The sequence below is a fragment of the Sceloporus occidentalis genome, unplaced genomic scaffold, assembly GCF_023333645.1.
Source record: "Sceloporus occidentalis isolate IW3139 unplaced genomic scaffold, rSceOcc1.0.p SCAF_3, whole genome shotgun sequence".
Lineage (NCBI taxonomy): Eukaryota > Metazoa > Chordata > Lepidosauria > Squamata > Phrynosomatidae > Sceloporus > Sceloporus occidentalis.
In genome coordinates this window covers 104,392,926-104,412,324 of record NW_028316983.1, presented here as the reverse complement: position 1 = coordinate 104,412,324, position 19,399 = coordinate 104,392,926, and the positions used below count along the sequence as shown (strand labels likewise).

Below are 19,399 nucleotides of genomic sequence, written 5' to 3'. Positions count from 1 at the left end.
AATAGTGCCACTGTATTCTGCTCTGGTCAGGCCCCACCTGGAATACTGTGTCCAGTTCTGGGCACCACAATTTCAAAAGGGTGTTGAGAAACTGGAGCATGTCCAAAGGAGGATGACTAAAATGGTGAAGGGTCTGGAAACCATGCCCTATGAGAAACGACTTCGGGAGCTGGGGATGTTTAGCCTGGAGAAGAGAAGGTTAAGGGGTGATATGATAGCCCTGTTTAAATACTTGAAGGGATGTCACATTGAGGAGGGAGCTAGCTTGTTTTCTGCTGCTCCAGAGACTAGGACCCGGAGCAATGGATGCAAGCTACAGGAATAGAGATTCCACCTCAACATTGGGAGGAACTTCCTGACAGTAAGGGCTGTCCAAAAGTGGAACAAACTCCCTTGGAGTGTAGTGGAGTCTCCTTCCTTAGAGGTCTTTAAACAGAGGCTGGATGGTCATCTGTCAGGGATGCTTTGAGATTTCCTGCATGCCAGGGGGTTGGAGTGGATGGCCCTTGCGGTCTCTTCCAACTCTATGATTCTACTTTGCCTTTTACAAGTGTTCTTCTTTTGATGATGAATCAATAAACCAACTGTTGCTTTCAGTTTTGGGCACCCTACAGTATTAATTACATGTGTCTCCTTAGGCAAGCCAGGGGCTCTGAATAGCCCAGGAGCTTTGAGAACACCAGGCCAGTGCCCATTAAAGCACAGCTGGACAACTTTGGTGGACTGGGGTCCAATTTTCTGCCTCTGTATTCCTCCAAGGGCTACAAAAGTGGCAAAAACAAAGCCTTGGTTTTATGCCACAACAGGGGTAGACATAGTGGCCATAGTCCACCCAAAAAACAAAGTCTTGATGGCCACTCTTGACCCATTGCCTTTAGGTTTCTTGGAACAGGGTCTGCTGGAAAGTCTGTCTGTGTAAGACCTGTCTGCCCACTATCTTTAGTCTCTTCAAGTTTTCCCCTTAATCAGTTGGGCCATTCTTTTCCACCGCCTTAACATTTGTCTGGAAAGTCTTGAAATTTTCAGACATATTTACTTCCCTTGGATTTATCATAGAAAATTATTGGTGGTTTTCTGTTTTTTTTAACCCATTGGATAAATGTTTGTTACAAAATGCCCTTTCTTTTGTTTTTGATAAGATAGCTTGACAAAAATGCTATCTACACAAAAAGATAAATGCTGATATTCTTTGTTGCATAATTTTCTTCCAGGAAAGTCGTGCAAATCGTTTGGCAGAACAACTGGGGGCAGCTCAGGCACGAGAAACACAGTTAGAAGCAAGAATGAAAGCAGAAATTAAGAAGCTCTCTACAGAAATACAGTCACTAAAGCAGTCTTATGCATCAGAGGTGAAAGCAAATGTCTTTATCCATTTATATTGCACTGTTTACTGCATAAGAAGTTGCAAATTTGTGTATTTCTGTGATTTAGTTTAACTCATAAGTTTTACTCAATAGCTTATGTAAAATAGAATATGTGCCTTTAGCATCACAAATATAGGATAGATGCTTTAAAACCATTCATTCTCCCTTCTCAACATTCAGTACAGCTGCCTAATCTCTTCTGAAGAAAATGCCATTTCTCATTCTTGTTGGTATATTTCCTGAAAGGGCCAGTTCCCTAGATATCAGCACTGTGAAAATCATTTTCCTAGTAAACCAAGGTTTTAGTATAAGGTAGTCCTATCTTATACTGTAGTTCTTAAAACATGTGAAAGAAGTTGTTACTGTAACACTGACATTAACATTTCACTATTAAATTAAACTGAATAATAGATTAGTTTTAAGAAATTACTAAATTAATATTGGGAGACAGCTAAAGACTCGGCATTGGATATCTTGGTTATAACTTGGGTCTCAGTAACTGAGACATTAGCAAACATATGGACATTGGTGACCAAGTTACTACAGTGCTGTCTATATTACGTTTGACATCAGTTAAGATGTATAAATTAGATTCATTATATTCTTTACTTTCAGAAACTCTCCAATGAAGCCCAGCAAACAAAATTGAATCACTCCATATCTAAATCTCATCATGTCAATGGACAACTGCAGCAGCTGAAAATAGATCTGGATGAAGCTCAAGGGACTGTCTGTAATCTACAACAACAGCTTCAGTCTAGAAATGAAATGATTCAAGCAGCAAATGAAGCTTTGCTTCTCAAAGTTAGTTAACATAAGTGTTTAATCCCTTCTAAAAGGAGACATTACTAAATTATTCATCTTTATTTTTGTTGATTAACAAAGGAAGTTAGGCTATATTTAGATGCTGAAGGATGGCTATTGGATATCTATTTTCCTGCTGTATTTACCAAGTAATGTCTAGATTCTAGAATAAGAAATTTGCAGCTTGATTGTGTTAAGTGTTTCTTTGTCTCAGCTTCACCTTGTAACACAGGGCAAAGAAATGCTAAAAACACTGTCATGTGCTATGTAAGTCATATTACTAAGTTTAATAGGATTAACTACCCTTTAGTAACATTTTGTTGATAATGCAAAATTTTCTTAGTTTGCAGTATCTGTTCTCTGTAATCATATGGTACATGAAGTTTTCAGATGAGAAAGTGCTGGAGCTAGATTGTGCCTTGAGGAAAGGCTCTGCTGGGAATTTAGGTAACATGAAACAAACCATAGATTCTAGTGCAGGCCACAGGGATCCTAAATAGAATTTTGGAAGATCCTGATAGTGATGGACACAGGGATCCACTGTTCAAAAGCAGAAGTCACTGCCCTAGTTAATTAGTACTGTATTTTATATCTTGGCCATAATAAATATGTAGGTTATGTGCATTTTTTTAATGAGCTACTGTATGTATATTTATGATTCCTGGTCATTACTCTTGAAATAGCACTCGCTCACAACTATAGTAGAAGAAATGTCTGGAGGCTAGGAAAAGAGAAAACTCAGAATAAATGTACATAATGGTAGAGCTGTGGGAGAACGAGGGCAAAAGGTGGCCTTGCTATTGCAGGTCTTTTTTAGTTTTACTAATGGTGGTTTCAGCAATACTACAAAGATTGAGTAATCATGAAGCTCTCAGAATTTCAAGTCTTGAAGTAAATTGTATGGTACCAAGCATAAAATTGATATTGTTGTTTGGGTGCTGGTGTGATTTTGTTGTAAGAAACACAATAGCTGGGCAAAAGCTATTCAGACCACAATGATTAGCGGCTAACCACACACTTTGTTTCACAGTTAAATTATCAAATGACATAATTAATTAGAAAGCTTGTGTGACAGACTAATAATCTGAGGAAGAGAGCATTGAGTCTCATTTTCTTTAAACTCGCTCTCTTTTTAAAAAGTGAATGTGTGTTATATGCACATCTTGGGACCTATAACTGGGCAGAGGGCAAGGCAGGAGTAAGTCTCTACTTCTGCAGAAAAATGCTTGAAGTTGATATTATTCCTGTGTTCATTCCCAAGCCAACAGGTACTGACAGCACTGCATTTACATTGCCCTCATAGTGCCAGAGAACCTTTGACAGTGGAAAGCACCTTGAAAATGAAAGCTGACTGTAATAGTGAAGTGAAGCAAGTGCCCTGTGACTTGTCTCTTTCAGTTTATCAGTTTCACCCCCAACCCCAAGAATTGCAGGGAGTAGTATCTCCTCACACATCAAAGAAAAATTACCCTGGATTACTGCTCCCATTGTTCCTCAGCTTTTGCCATGCTGTCTGGAGCTGGTAGGCGATGGAGTCCCACAAGCTCCATTTACATGTTCTAGTTCACCTAATTTCAAAGCCATGTCATTTGTTCCCATCAGAGCCTTTGAAAAATATTTCTTCTAAGACAATGCTTCCCCATTTCATTTGACATGTTTTCATTTTGTTCATCACATACACACACTGTGCCTGCTGCATCAGTGGGCTAGCAATCTGCCGATTGAAACATTTTTGACTCCCCACACCCATATAATTCACTGGCAGGGTGCAGACGTGCTGATGTGGGAGTGCACACATCACAGCACATTGAATAATATGTGGCATGACCATCTGCATTTTTCCCATCTGGGTAAAACTGAACCCGTGTGTGTGTGTGTGTGTGTGTGTGTGTGTGTGTGTGTGTGTGTGTGAATAAATTAAGGATTTTCTCTTCTTTCTTCCTTCACTTAGTGGATGTTGCCAACAGAGTATAACCCTATAATTTCTTTTAAAGCATTTTTTCCTGATTGCTCTATAGGAATCTGAAGTAACAAGGCTAAAGACTAGAATTGCAGGTCTTGGCAGAAGAGAAGCCATAAAGCAAGTGTCAGTCCCACAAAATGTATCTACTCATCAATGGTTTGATGATCCAGAACTGGACTTTGCCAAGCATTCTCAGGTTCCCTTCTCTACTCATAGAAATTTGCATCACTCTACCAGAACCAGTAATCTAAGCTTCAGAAACTGTGAAAATTTGAAACAGATACTGACCTTAGACTCTGTAGTGACTTCTGGGAAGCCAGATGACATAGCTCATGCTTCACCAAATGGTCTGAATGAATCTTCTTTTGACCCTTTGACTCATATAGTAAATGAAGATGTGTCTTGTGACAGTAATGACTTCCAAACTCTTAGTGGGATGCTAAAGTATATCAACAAAGAGATGAAGACTTCTGGAAGTTCATCCCTCTAATTTTCAACTGATGTGGAAAAACCAAGTATGTACTACTTCAGTATTCCTGGAACAGATTTCAAAAGTATTTAGAGTGATTTTTTAAAAAAGAAATAAAAGTAACGACATTTTATATGGTCGTTCAAACATAGATGCCACTGCATTCATTGGCGATTACTTCCAGTAAAGTTTGCATAGACTTGCAACTTTCTAAAAGGATTCACATTTTAATGTTTCAAACTTTGCTTCTCATTCTACTACATAACTGCTTAAATAATTTGTCTAATTCTAATTTTATCTTCTTTTAGTTAAGAATAGCTTCGAGTTCTCTAGATGTTCTGGGATTCCATCTTTTACTTGCCCCAGCCAGCTTGGCTAATGATGAGAAATAATGGGATGTTTAATCCAACAATGTATGGGGGAACATCCTTGATTTAAAGCAGGGTGGGGAATATGTGGCCCAGGGCCACCCAGGACTCAGTACAATTTGGAGAGAGCTGAAATGCTCCATAATGCCCTCTGGGTGTGTAGAAGGCATTTCCACCACATTTAGAGGCTTTAGTGGTCCCACAGGAGTCAGAAATCATTTTATGTAATCAAAAAATAAGTACTAACATTTCATCCATCAGAAATAGCAAAGAATGTAAAGCAGACTGAAATGAAAACCTTAGAAACCAGCATTCCTGGAGAAGAGCATTCTCTAAAAGCAGAGTCGTTACTGAAAAGGGATTGTTCCTGGTCTATTTATGAAATCTAAAACATTAACCAGTATAACAGCCTTGATTCAGATAATGTTTCCTACTGATGTGGGGGTACAAATAATTTACTGTACGAATTACTATGCTAAGCTATTGAGTAACTCTACAGGGATTAGATTATAGCATGTTCAGGAATCATGCATTTGAACTACAATATAGGATCTGAGTAATTCTTGTTATTAATTTTCATTAATTTCAAATATATGTCTTTCAGGAATGAAGATTATGAAAAGCCAGCATGCTAGCAAAAAGTCATATGCAAATAGATGCGTTGGCATGGTGTTCAAGAATATATTTTGTAGAAACTATGTAAATAGTATATTGACCCCTAATCCCATTCACATTTTTTCCAATTGTATTTTTTTTAATGACTGCCTTCAGGTAAATTGTACAGGAATATTGGGGGAGGAGTTGTTCATTACCTCTTAAAAAGAAATCTTTAGTTTTTTTAATTTATTTTTCCTAATATTTTGTTACTTCACCTAAATTTTTTAATAATGACTTAATAAACAAACAGTGCAAATTATGTTGTTGATGGCTTTGTTATAACAAAGTGCACACCACAAAGTAGTTTGTTTCTGTGTATGTGTGTGTTTAAATTTAGTTAAATGAGGAAAGAGGCTTCCATATAGCAAGGATTCTAAAGGATGGATTAAACAGACTGTGTGTGTACAGGAGGACGCATGCACATTGTCTCATGTGATCAGTGCAGGGCAGTTGTACAGAAATACAGAGGTAGGGGTTGTTATATTACCTATGAAAAAGTAATCTAAGTTTTAAACATTTTAAGCAAATGATGTTTTTCATGACTTGGTTATAAAAAAATGCACATCACAAACTAGTGGAATTAGACCTTTCCCACAAGAGAAGTTGAATAGCAGCTGTTCATCTGTACATTGGGGAAGGGAAAGGAATGCTTTTATGGTTTTAGTCTTGCTGTGTATGCTTGTGTTAAAGTTGACCTCATGTATAAGTGGAAGGCAGGTTTTGGGGTCAGAAATACAGATTTTGATATGATCCATGGATAAGTGAAGTTCACAACTTTGGTGCTCAGCATGGGCCTCCTCAGTTTGACGGCAGCTCTTTGGCATTTGCCCACCACAACAAACAGAGGGTGCGTCTGTGCTGCCGCAGGGGAATACCGAAGACCCACTGTTGCTGTCATTGTTCCCCTCAGACATTGCAAAAGACACTGGAAACAATCACTTGGTGCTTCCCCCCCCCCCCCCCCCCCGCACTGTTCTCCTGGGATGGACTACAGCAAGAGCTCCCCACCTGTACTAAAGATCTTTTGCCAAGTCTCCAAGAAAGTGGGGAGTGAGGCTGAAGAGGCAAAGGGCACTCATGCCTGTTTGTTTGTTTGTTTGTTTGTTTTATTTCAAGGATTTATATCCTCCTGCCTTTCTTCCACAATGGATTCAAGGCTTGTTACAATAATTTAAAAGACAGCATAATTTAAAAAGACAGAAGTAAAACCATTAATTTTAAAAAGTTAAGAAATTATTAAACATGGGGTGAAGCAGATTGCCCCTTTGTGGTGGCTTCCTGGCGTCTTGGGGGAATGTCATTTAGACATATTTTTGCAATGTTATCTTCCTGGAAAATACAAAAATGTAGATGCAGGGGACCTAATGACTTATTGGAGATAAGAAACACAATTGACTTCCACACAACATTCATCCCTGTGATTATGACCCAAAAGTATAGTTGTCAATTTAATTTTTTTATTTTTTTTTATTTTTTTAAATATTATTTTTAAATGTTCTTTAAAACATCACATCTTACCATATTTTCACTTTAACCAGGGCAGCTCCCTCACCATCCATAGCCATTAGTCTTAAGTAGGTACTGAAACAGAACACCAAGACAGCTATAAAAGTGGGCTGGGAGAGATGTACTCATGCCTTTGCTTGCCACTTGCACACCAACCACCCCCACAGAGGCTTCTGCTACTTATCTTCCCATGTTTGGGGTTTATCTGTATCTTGGGTCATGTCAGTGATTCATTTGGATTGTCCCATCTTAGGGTTATCTTGGTGAGAGGGTCACCTCTGCCTCCCTGTGTGCTGTGCTAATGTATATTAGCTATGGTGTCACTGCTGTTATTCAGTATCCGTGTCACCCAACACTATTGCTGCTGCCCAGGTGTTGTTTGTCATCCCTCCCACTGCTGTTTGATTGTCTGCTTCCCTTCCTTTCCCATCATGCCTGCCTCTTTGTCCATCTGCCCTTATGTCCTCCCTCCCTTAGTTCTCAGTTGTCTTGTCATCTTCTCCCTATCTCAGGTGGGGGGAGGTGATGTGGTGCCCTCCCTCAATGCTGTTCCTTTGGCCCATCGTGGGTTGGTTGCTTGTGGGGGGTGTGCCTCTCCTGGCTCCTCATGGGTTGGACGTTGTAGTGGCTCTTGCCCTCCCTCCCAGCTATCTGGCACATCTGAAGGTGACACTTGCTAAACAGAATTCCAGGATCAAAGGAACAGCTAGGCTGAATTAATGTGGTTTATTATTAATTTAGGTAAAGATAAAGGTATTCCCAGTTACAAGGTTGTCAAGTCGTGTCCAAGAGCCAGCGTTGTCAGAGACTATTCTGTGTTCATGTGGCCAGTATGATTTCACAGAACCCTGTTTACCTTCCCAACAAAGTGGTACCTATTTATCTACTTACATTTACATGCTTTCTAACTGCTAGGTTGGCAGAAGCTGGGACTAGTGACAGGAGCTCACCCCATTATGCGGCATCTGAGCCTCACACTGCTAACCTGTTGGTCTTGCAATCAACAGTCATAGTCTTAACCACCTGAGCCATCACATCCCTATTATTAATTTATTTATCAATTTCCAAAAGTACTCTCCAGACCAAGTATGAGTTATTCTAAGAGCTGTAACAAAGAAATTAAAGCAATTAATTAACAAGTAATACAATGGAAAGTACAGCTGTATAAAAATCTGCCTGTGTGAACTCACTTTGATGAGACTGTGGGCCTGCTCCTATGATGTTTCCTCAGTTGCTCAGGTAATGTGCAAAATGTTGATGACAACAAAAACATTGAGAGATTCAGGCTGTGGTGGGAAGATTAGGGTGTAAATTACTTCTTCCTTCAACACTGGGGACTTTGCTTGTAAGCAATTTTACCACGTGGGCATCAGATAACCCAGGCATGAGGATCAGGGTCACTTATGCAAGGTTGACTCAGTGCTCATGCTGTGTGGCCAGAGTCATCCACAGTCTTTGCAGAGTTGTTTGTGTGTGTACACACCCATCTTATTCCCTGTCTTATAAGAAAGAGAGAGGACAGTGCTAATAAGGCTGAATTTCAGTTGCCAAACTCATAATATGATTGATTTAAACAGACTTGTAAATAGCACCTGTTTCCAGGACTCTACACTTCTTTTGCCTTGGAATATATTCCTTACATTTCTATACTCCCTATTCTTTTGATGTCACTTTCTTCTGCTTTTAGAAAGGTCTGTTTTAAGGTTTGTCATTTCTGATCATGATTGTTTCCTTAGCACATATATCCTTTATGGTATCTTATACCACAGTCAGTGACATTTCTGTGGTCAGACTGATAGTAGAAAATTAGAATCCCTCATTTATGATGGCTTAAATGAGTGAAACATATTCTGCAGAAGGTTTACTATATTCTATTCTTTTTCTATTAAATGCATTCCTAGACAAACTCTAACCTAAAATACAACTGTAATAATTGCCTTCCTGGGTTAAACTGGAGGTTCATCTAATCCAGAGGTTCCCAAAAGTGGGTCCCCAGACATTGCTGAACAACAAAGCCCATTATCACTGACCATTGGACATTCTGGCTGGGAATGACAGAAGCTGTAGTGAAGCTGGATGTGAAGACTGGAGATTCTAGGCTGGGAGTCATTAACAGTCCATTATTTTGGTTTCTAATAGTGACGATCCAGATAGCCCAAAAACTGAGCAGCAATTTATATACAGTATTTAATATAAACAAATGAATTAATTAAATAAAATAATTATGACCACCTGTTAGTACCTGATATGGACAATCCAATTACTATCTACTAAAATACACCAAATGAATCTACTGGAACTTGCTAAATCAACACTTATGTAATTCCATCCATTCAGTGGATCTGTTCTAGATGGGGAATTAGCAATTTGATTTAGGCTATTAACATATCCTTCCTCAAAATGTATCTACTTAAATGAAAAGAATTATATAGAACAAGAAGAACTTTCACATCTTCTAGTACCGCATTCTAGAAGTGGGATCCATGAAGAAGTACTTTCTTACTGTAGTGCTGGCCCACCAGTGGGAGTGGGAGGCAACAGTCCAAAGAAGCAGATGCTGGATGCAATATGGGGCCTATTCCTTCTGAGCCTCCTGACCATTCTCCTCTGAACTATAGATACTACAGAAACTGTCCTGCACCTACTAATTTTTTCTTGGGAACAGTGGAAAATGATATTCAGTTTCATGTATTCAGCTACGGTCCAGGCAACATAGAACAGGAGAGGGGGCATTATCTTGCCCCCCTCATGCAGTGAAATACCTTGAGCCAACCCTGTTTTATTGAGTGACTGGAAATTATGAGAATGGTGAAAACGTATCTTCAGCCAATGATTCTATATTATTAGTTATATACGTATCTATAATGTCTGTCCTTTTAGCAACCTTTGAAAAAGTCATCTCTAAGGTTCAGGGGCATCACTACGGGAGTGCAGGATGTATTAGGTGACAGCCAGAGCTGGATTACACCACTGCTCCCCAAACAGCTGTCTTTTGACCAAACTGGGCTACGATGTTTGCCTGCAGCCCTTTAAAGCGTTGAAGAGATTGTGTTGAGTGGGGTGAGGCTCAGTGGGAAAAGAAAGGAGAGGTCCAAGTTTTTTCTTTTTACAAAAAGAACAATTACTGTTGTTTTAAAATTTTCTTTTTAAAATATCACATCGTACCAAATTTTAACTTTAACCACATGACAGTATGCATGTTTAGGCTGTGTGTGTGATATTGTAATTTAAAGGTATAATTTTAATTTTTGCAGTTGTTTATGTCACATCACTTACCATTACATTCAGTGATATACAGGAATTAGGATTTATTAGTAGCATTTGTTTAAAAAAAACATTACTAAGAGTTCTCTGTGGTGTGGAATGGGAAGATGTTAATGGACGGGGAGTAACATCATTAGTTACTGCAACGGGTGATACCAGCCCTAGTGACACCACTACTAAAGATAAACCCTGAGTAAATATGTCCAAACTACATTATCTAAAACGTACACACAAGGGCAATATTATATGTAGTTCCTTTTCCTTCCAGCAAACATCCTTTATTTGTAACAGAACATTTCCTCCACTTTATTTTGTTGTTTTAAAACTTTGATAAAAATTTTAGAGTCAAAACTGCTTACAATATATATGGTTATATAACCTTAACATGTAATCATTCATAAGCCCCTGCTTTTGGTTGTCATTGTTCATATGGAGGTTATCCTCTTAGCTCTATAATGCACAGGTATGTATCTTTAGATGTGCTGACTCTGAACAAACCCATGGATAAAAGCATTTCAGTGATGGTATGATCAAGCTCTTATTCTGTAGGCTACAAGGCTGTCCACAGACTATCCAAAAGAAGTGTCTCTGCTCCCAATTCCCACAATGGCTCAAAAAACGGTGCTCATCACAGGTTGTTCCTCAGGAATCGGGATGGCTTTGGCTGTAAAAATGGCCACAGATGAACAAAAAAGATTCAAAGGTAACACCTGCAAAAAAGTATTATTATGTTGGATGATTTTAATATGTCTTACATTTTATGTATTTCAACAGTGTATTTACAGTGTTTAAATGATTTTATGTGTTTTAATTTATGTCGTATCCTGCCTTGAGCCTTGGGAAGAGGCAGGTAAGAAATAAATATCATCATCACCATCATCTGCTAATTTTGCTCTCAGGTCAATAAAATTGTTTCTTCTGTTGCTGAATCTTACCTACAGTTACAGTCAACTACTTACCTACAGTCAACTAGCATTTCCCTTCAGATGATGATGAAATGTCCCTTGCTAGTCACCATTTTTAGCAAGGGTTCATGGTAATTGTTGTCCAGCAACAACCTGCTGCACATCCTCTGACCTACAGTAGCGGTTTTGTTTCATGCTACTTCATTCTGAGGCAATCAGACACTTTCAGAGGGTTTCATTGGACTATGGCTATGTTGGTTTTCTTTCCCATTTTAAAAACGTCTCTTTCAAATTGGAAATATGTTTGGATTTCTAGAATCTTATGGGGTGGGACTTACAAGATGTAGTAACTGGTTGTTGTTGTTAACCGCCTTCGGGTTGATCCAAATTCATGGCGGCCCTGTGGATGAGACATCTCCAAGACACTCTATTTTCCACTGCTCTGCTTAGATAGTAACTGGTACATTCTAATTTTTAAAATCTAATTCTCAGTGAAACCCTTGTTTTCTTTTTCCAGTCTATGCTACAATGCGGAATTTGGACAAAAAGGACAACCTTGTAGAAGCTGCAGGCAGAACTATTGGGAACACCTTGGAAATTAAACAACTGGATGTTTGCAATGAAGAATCCATTAAAATGTGTATCAGTAGCATCCCGGATAGGAGGATTGATATCCTAGGCAAGTAATTAATACACGAGGAAGAAAAACTCTATGCATTTGTTTTAAAGGAAAATATTACATTTAATTAGTGGTATCCAGGAGATATCCCAGAAAACTACATTCTCTAAAACTCAGAGCCGCATTTGCAAATCTATTTGTTTTATTCAACAGCATTGGCTTTGTGTGCGTGCTTGCAAATTATATAATTCATTTCAGGCTGTTGAAACAAATGTCTTCATTTGCACTAAGGATTTATACACACCATAGCCTAGTTATACTGAGTTCTTCTAAATAGAAAGTTCCTGGTTCTACCAGTCAAAACACATTGCAAAGCTACCTTTTTCTCTTTACTAGACTTTGTGTGGAAAGAAAAAAAGATGGAAGAACTGGTAGAAAAACAAGTGGAAAGTGACGTTAAAAGCACCCTCCTGCCACTATTTCATAACTGAGGTTGGGTGGTGGTATTATAAAAGCCTAATTTGAAGGTACCCTTTATCTCAAGAAAGTTTTGCCAGGCATGTACCCCGTTCATGCTGTATGTCCTTATGACTGTCAGCATGCCCCCTCCCCTTGTGTGGGTTAATTCCTGTACAGGTTAATTCCTATAGCTATTGTTCAAAATGGATGATATCTGAGCAAAAAAGACTTTATCTCCTCCCCCCAAAAAATTTTTTTTTGCTTCAGTGAGAGCGGAGATTCTTCATCTGCCTATAGCTGGACTCACAATGACCGAGGCAACCTCCTGGGGGTCCCCCAGAGGCCTGAAAAGATGATATCATACCCTCCAATATTTCACAGTTGAAAATCAGGACGTGCGACTAAGCAACATTAGATTGTGTGTGGTCAAGATGGCAAATATTATCAGTGAGGAAGAGCACATAAATTAGGGAAGCTGTTGCCCAAATCCATAGGAAAGAGTGAGATATTGTCCTCTCCTCTTCTTCCCCTCAGTTAGTTGAGTGAAAACTACTTTTACACTTCTAAGTCAGTTGCAGCAATTGACGTAAACTGAGAGCAAATGGGGAATGTGAGAGATGGAGAGAGTAACAGGGAAATTTTAAAAGTAGGTCAAAAAAATGAAACAACCAAGGATTAATCAGGACTGTCCTTGCCAAATCAGGATTACTGAAGGGTGTATGATGATGTTGTTATGCATCCAGCCATATGCATATAGCTGGATGCTTCTCCATCCCACCCCTAACCTGGTTGACTATCCCAGGAAGGAAAATCAGGGGATTAAAAAGGCATTTTCCTAGAAAAGTCACGCAATCGTGGCGAAGATTTTCACACACCTCGCGATCTGAGAGGACTCATCCCAGGAAGAACCAGGAATGCTCCAGCAGCAAACCATTCACAGGGAAATCCCGTGAATGGTTTGTTGCTGGAACATCCCTGGTTCTTCCCGGAATAAGTCCTTTTAGATTGCAACGTCGTCTGAAAATCTTTGCCGCCATTGCACAACTTTCCCGGGAAAATGCCCTTTTAATTCCTACATGATAATATTCCTGTTCTGTACAGGCCATGCAATGGCCATGAAAGGGCACCGCAGGATGGTCCTAATTTCAGTGGGGTGAAGCTTTATGCTACTTCTCCGCACTTAGGATCTCTGCCCATGGTATGTTCTTACTTGCTTGGCACAAGCAGAGCTAAGTATTAAAATCTCCTCACCACATCCTCAAATGGTAACTGAATAATAAATGTACAGAAGAACTTTATTTATTTATTTATTTATTTATTTATTGGTTTGAGTATAATATAAATCTTGAATGGAAATCCTGACGTTTCTTCCATTTATACAGTTAACAATGCTGGTGTGGGGCTCATTGGGCCAATTGAGTGCCAAACCATCAATGAGATGCAAAATGTGATGGATACAAACTTCTTTGGTTTGGTCCGGCTGCTAAAGGAAGTTTTACCTGACATGAAGAAAAGAAAGAGTGGTCATATCGTTATTATTAGCAGTGTCATGGGAATACAAGGTAAAATTATGTTACTTACAGTTGCTTATTCAAAGGGCTTTTTTGAGACATTGCCTTATTATCAATGGTGTACTTATGGAGCTGCACTTTTTCAAATTTCCCAGAGGTTATTCTGCTTCCACTGAAGTGTTATTTGTTTACTTATTAATTAAAAAAACTTCATAAACAGGGTCTTCTATCTGAAGATTTCAGCACAGCACAAACTTGAGCAAGTTAAATCAATGTAAACAATAAATGATTTTAAAAGCTTAATAAAGAAGCTGTGCTAACACTGAAACCAGAGCCTGTAAGTTATATGTAAGAAGTCTCATAGTTGAGTGCAATTTATTATTGATGTGGAAAGCTTAAATTTGAAAATTAATACAGTAAGAGTGATGTTTTTTTAAATGGTGTAACTAGTTAATAGTTTCTCATTTCTTTGAAAGGGCATTTTGATAGTTTATGCCATTCTCTTATCAAACTTGTTTCTCTTCAAAAAAGAAGAGAAAGTAATAGAAAAACAAAAAAGTACAAGACACGACGTAACAAGCTATTTTTTCAACATCACAACATGTAATGGTGACAGATTATTTCTCAAATATTTTAGTACAACAACGAGCTTATTGATTAGTCAGCTGACCATATCAATAGAATACTAAATACAGTTACAAAATTACTATGTTAGTAATGAGCAAAAGTTGCTTTTAAAAAATAACTTTCCAAGCTCTGACTGGAATATATAGCACTAATTCCCTGTGCTCTTGATTAAGTTATTGTGGTTTGTTCCTGTATTTCTTCTTCATGGTCTCTGTAAACCACACAGTTGGGTTTTACTGCACCTGTGCAGAGCAAGTTCAGAACCTTCTAGAATAGCTAGGCAAGATTTTTGGTAGTAGCTCCACTCTCTCTCTCTCTCTATATATATATATCGAGGGTTTCTGCTCATTTACCGCAGGTTCTTTTCATCCATCATTCTAGCAGTATCAAGGAACCTTTGTTGGTATCGTATCACTTTCGGCTTGTTCTTTAGCTCTTCTCTCGCCCTTTCCACTAATTTGTTGCTCTTGATTATGGTTTAGACCTTGGCTTTTCTATGACTGCTCTTGTTGTGCCCTTTTGGAATGGCTGTTTTGGCTTTCAGATTTGACTTGGACTAGTACGTCTTTCTCGGGCATCTTTCAAAATTTCATGATTGTTTTAGGCAAGGATCACTAAAATAAGGGTCAAGAGTAACTAGGTAATAGCCTCGGGATATTGTGAAAGATGCCATCTCATCACCTTCTGCTTCAGTCATCTGTATGTAAAATGGAGATGGGAAGTTCTGACAATCTCTTCTTAAATCACCTCCCTAAACTTTAAAGTTCCCTTGGCCAACACAATAAACACAAAGACTTTCCCACATGCTTTTCAATGTAATGTTGGCATGAGAATTTTTACTAGATCCACTCCGACTATTGTCTGTGTCTAAGACTGTTCTTCTGGGATTTAGGTTCTAGTTCATTACTAACACTGGAAATAGTGAGAAAGCAGCAACTTTGGACATAATAAATAACAAATCTAATTTTACTGAATATCAGCTTGCAGTGTTACATATGTATTCATGCCTTACTAATTTTGACCCAGCCCATTAACATTTACAACTACAGTCTTCCTTTTCCTCAATGCAGTACTAAAGATCTAAGTCTTAGCCATCTTTCCTCATAGACTTGCTCTCCTCCAACAAATTTCCTCAGTACTCCTTAGAATTTAGTCCCCTTCTCTCCATCTTCTTCAAGACAGTGTTTTTATTGAATCTCTCCTTTACTCTCATTACATCATCCTCTGAGTCCCTGTTAAGATGTCTTGTGTCCTTAAGGAGATGTGGAAGCAGAAGGGAGCAATTGCACAAACCTGGGAGAATTGTGAGCTCGTTCACTTAATGCAAAACTACTAAGTCCAATGAATGTATTTGTCAAGGTTTCTTCGTCTTGGCCATGCCAGTTATCCAGTAATTAAGTATATATGAAATAATAATTTGTAATAAGGGCAACTTGAAATAATGTTGACATGATCAAAGATAGATAGCTAGATACTTTACTCTGATTGTTTCTAGAAATTGGTTTTTTACTGCCTGGTCAAAAAATTTCAGGACATCTATATAAAAAAACAGCAGAATGTTAATGTTTCCTTTTTTCTTTTCAATCTTACAGGCATTTTGTTCAACGATGTTTACGCTGCATCTAAATTTGCAGTGGAAGGGTTCTGTGAAAGTTTAGCCATACAAGCACTCAAGTTTAAACTTCAGTAAGTTTCAGCTTGGTTTGTTCAGAATATTCATTTTTAAAACATTGTATAGATTTGATACCAGCCATTGGATCTCTAATACAGAATGCATTGTTAAATGTTATCTGATACAAGCTACACACATCAGTAATTCATTCAGTTGGCAAATCTCATTTTTGACATTGGATTGAAAACTAGCCCACATGGCCAAAGGAGCACTCCATTCTAACCCTAAAGCAGGTTGTTACACTGGATTTGAAGAAGGTGATAAGATAAAGGGGATCATCTCCAAATGTAGTCCTGTGAAAGTGGGTTGACAGGAGACTTCTCTACCCTCACTTTCCCTCAGCAGCATTTCCATTATCATGAAGATGGTACAGAGGATGAGGGAGTATAGCTGAATAGAATGAGCTGTGATGGATGTGACGAGAAAACAGGATTTATCAACAGTGGATGGAAGGAAATTCTGCTTACTTCAGCTCAATGTAAATATGGTCATCATGTCCAGGACAAAAGTTTAGCATAACAAACATGTTAGTCTGGAAAGATGTCTTGACAGATTTCCCAATAATGACAATGGCACAATAATTTTAGTCATCTCGTTTATTCATCAACATGTGTACTGTTTTCATAACAAAAATCACACCCATGTTTTATTGTTTTGCATTGTTTGAAAATCTGTAATAAAAACAACAACAAACATCTGTTAATGGCCACGTTAAATGTAAATTGGCAAGTGCTCTTCCAAACTACAACCAGCCATCCTTACCCACTTTTTGTTCCAAACTGTTACCTCTCCATATGGATTTAATGATCCAATCAAGCATTATGTGGTAGGGCTTTCTTTATATACCAGTTACTCAGGATTGAGAGATGGCATACAAGATTGCTCATGCATTGATTTCCTTCGCATATAACAGACAACCTAAATAATATTAATGGTGGGTTTCTTTCCCTCCCCCCCCCCCCAAAGTCTTACTTTAGTAGAACCAGGCCCAGTGGTTACAGAGTTTGAAAGGAAGGTTTTTGAAGACGGAATGAAAATGGATCTTTCGGCCGCAGATAAGGAAACAGCTGATATGTTTGTGAATATTTACCTGAAAAATTACAAGCAAATTTTTCAGACTCTGGGACAAACAGCTGAGGACATAGCAGAGGTAATGTGTAAAAACTATGTTGTGGAATTTAAGGGCAAAGAGGTGCCACAGCATTCTTACTGCTAAACAGGAACAATACAGAGCCACTGGAGCTGTGGAGTCTCTGACTGTTGTACAGCTGGGTGTTTCCATCAATGTGGGTGAGTACAGTGTCTGCCCAGTGGACTATGAATATGGGTGAAATCCCACCAAGGTTGTTTCTCTTGGTAGAAGTGCATCCAGTGGTTTCCTCTTTCACCAGGGGATCCTTTGGCATTGTCAAAACCTGCTCTGGAGGGCTAGCAAACCCCCTGAAGCAGGTTTCAAGGGGGTGTAGAAGGCTGCGGGGGGGGGGGGGGGAGTGAGGTGAACAAAATCCTGTCACAATAACATAAGTGAAAAAGCAAAACTTTGGACTTAAGTCTAACAGCTGCCTCCTCATAGTTCACTGTAGTACATTTAGAACTGTAACCTTCTCTAACATCTCAAAAGTTAATGAATAGTTTGATAGCATCCTTTTCACATCCTTTTTTCAGCAGTTAAAAATTGAGTTGCTGCAAGTTTCCTATTCCTGCTTCTGTAATAAATTCAAAGTGGAAGATATTCTTGCTGATGTAACTTAAGCAATGATAAAAGCAATAACTGGGCAAAGTGATGGTTACATTTGCCCTTTTCATGCTCTCCTATCCCCACCTTCACATTTATATAATTTTATTTCTATTTGGAAAAATTTGAGAATGCTCATCTGTATTAGCAATACAATTTATCATGCCTATTTCTCATGTTTCTCATTCTAACAGCATACAATAAAGATAATTCTGGCAGAAAATCCACCTTTTCGTCACCAGACCAACACCTTATACACTCCAATTACAACACTGAAATATGCTGACCCCAATGGAGACCTGCCGATTGATACCTTCTACAAAATGGTTTTTCAGCATGATAAGATTTTCAGTGCAAGTCTTAACTTCATTAAATTGCTGAGATGGAAAAGCAGGAAAAGCTTTGACTTAGGAGAAAGAGCTTCAGAGTGAAGAAACGCTGCATTATTTCACATGCTGTAGGTTTCCTATACAGAAATTCTCTATGTAAATTGCCCCCCTCCCCAAAGCATTTAAAGTCACCCAGAATGAATCTTTTCTTCAAAATGCAGTATTTAAATGACAGAGGTAGGAAAGATATAGCCCTCCAGATGAAACTAATTGCAACACCCATCAGTCCTAGCAGCATAGCCTACTCCTGTTAAAGTAATTCCACATCACCACCAAAAAATATGAGTTTCTGACTTGTCCACCCTTTAAAAACAAACACAAGAGACAAAACTAGGAGGTTATTTTTTAACTAGGAAGGCTTGTACACGCTAGCTAGCAAAATGGTGTCCCTTATAAAAAATGGAAAATCAAGGTTTGATATTTAAAATTGATACTTTTTTTGAATATTTTCAAGCCATGGATGCTTGAATCCATGTATAAAAAATCAGTGTATAAGAAGGGCCAACTGTATTATCATTTCCTCTTTTGCTGCTAGAAATTGGCTCCTCCTTGTTATTTGTGGAGCCTGAATAAACTATCTTCCCATAATTTAAGACAGGTAACTATTTGCATTGTTAAGTTATGGGGGGGGGGGGATTTGTCCAGTAACATCACTATTTTTAATAGTTATATTTATGAACATTGCTTCTGTAAAACATTTGTATACTTTATCTGCTGTGAGCCTATCTTAAAAATGTTTTAAAGTTTTGTGCATGTTAGTAAGGAATATAATAAATCACACAATGCCAGCATAAGACATAACACTGTGTTATACCTCAGGGTTGTGTCATGTTTCCATCATCCCGTTTATCCATTTAATTCTAGCAACAATACAGTAAGGTAGAGTGGACTGCAAAATGACATTTGACTCACAGATGGTTACAGAACCAAAGTGTTGGAAAGTATTTCAAAGGCCATCTACAGGAATCTGCAGTTAAAATACCTATCAGGTGCCCATCAAATGAAAGTGATTTGTCTGAGATAATCTCTTTCACTGTAAAACAGCTCTTATACACCAGGAAATTGTTGATGGTTAGCCACTATCTCA

The 19,399-nt window shown here is 38.4% G+C and overlaps 2 protein-coding genes across 3 annotated transcripts in view; both read left to right on the top strand.

Annotated features, from left to right (window-relative positions):
* CCDC18 (coiled-coil domain containing 18) overlaps nt 1-4,621 on the top strand; it is a 43,514-nt gene extending 38,893 nt beyond the window's left edge. The window contains 3 exon segments of the mRNA XM_089515716.1: nt 1,212-1,349; nt 1,980-2,168; nt 4,187-4,621. Of these exon segments, the coding sequence (XP_089371842.1) occupies nt 1,212-1,349; nt 1,980-2,168; nt 4,187-4,621 (762 nt within the window).
* On the top strand, nt 4,579-19,103 carry LOC149316517 (retinol dehydrogenase 8-like). Of its 2 annotated transcripts, none has more exons than XM_089515729.1 (7): nt 4,579-4,646; nt 10,945-11,098; nt 11,818-11,979; nt 13,761-13,940; nt 16,109-16,202; nt 17,155-17,338; nt 18,118-19,103. In XM_089515729.1, exons 1-7 carry the CDS (start codon nt 4,632-4,634, stop codon nt 18,352-18,354), a joined length of 1,026 nt encoding a protein of 341 aa, XP_089371855.1. In that variant the 5' UTR covers nt 4,579-4,631; the 3' UTR covers nt 18,355-19,103. The 2 variants fall into 2 exon arrangements, with proteins under 2 accessions (XP_089371855.1, XP_089371856.1); XM_089515730.1 differs by lacking the exon at nt 4,579-4,646 and adding an exon at nt 5,985-6,093.
* The last annotated feature ends 296 nt before the right edge of the window (nt 19,104-19,399 follow it).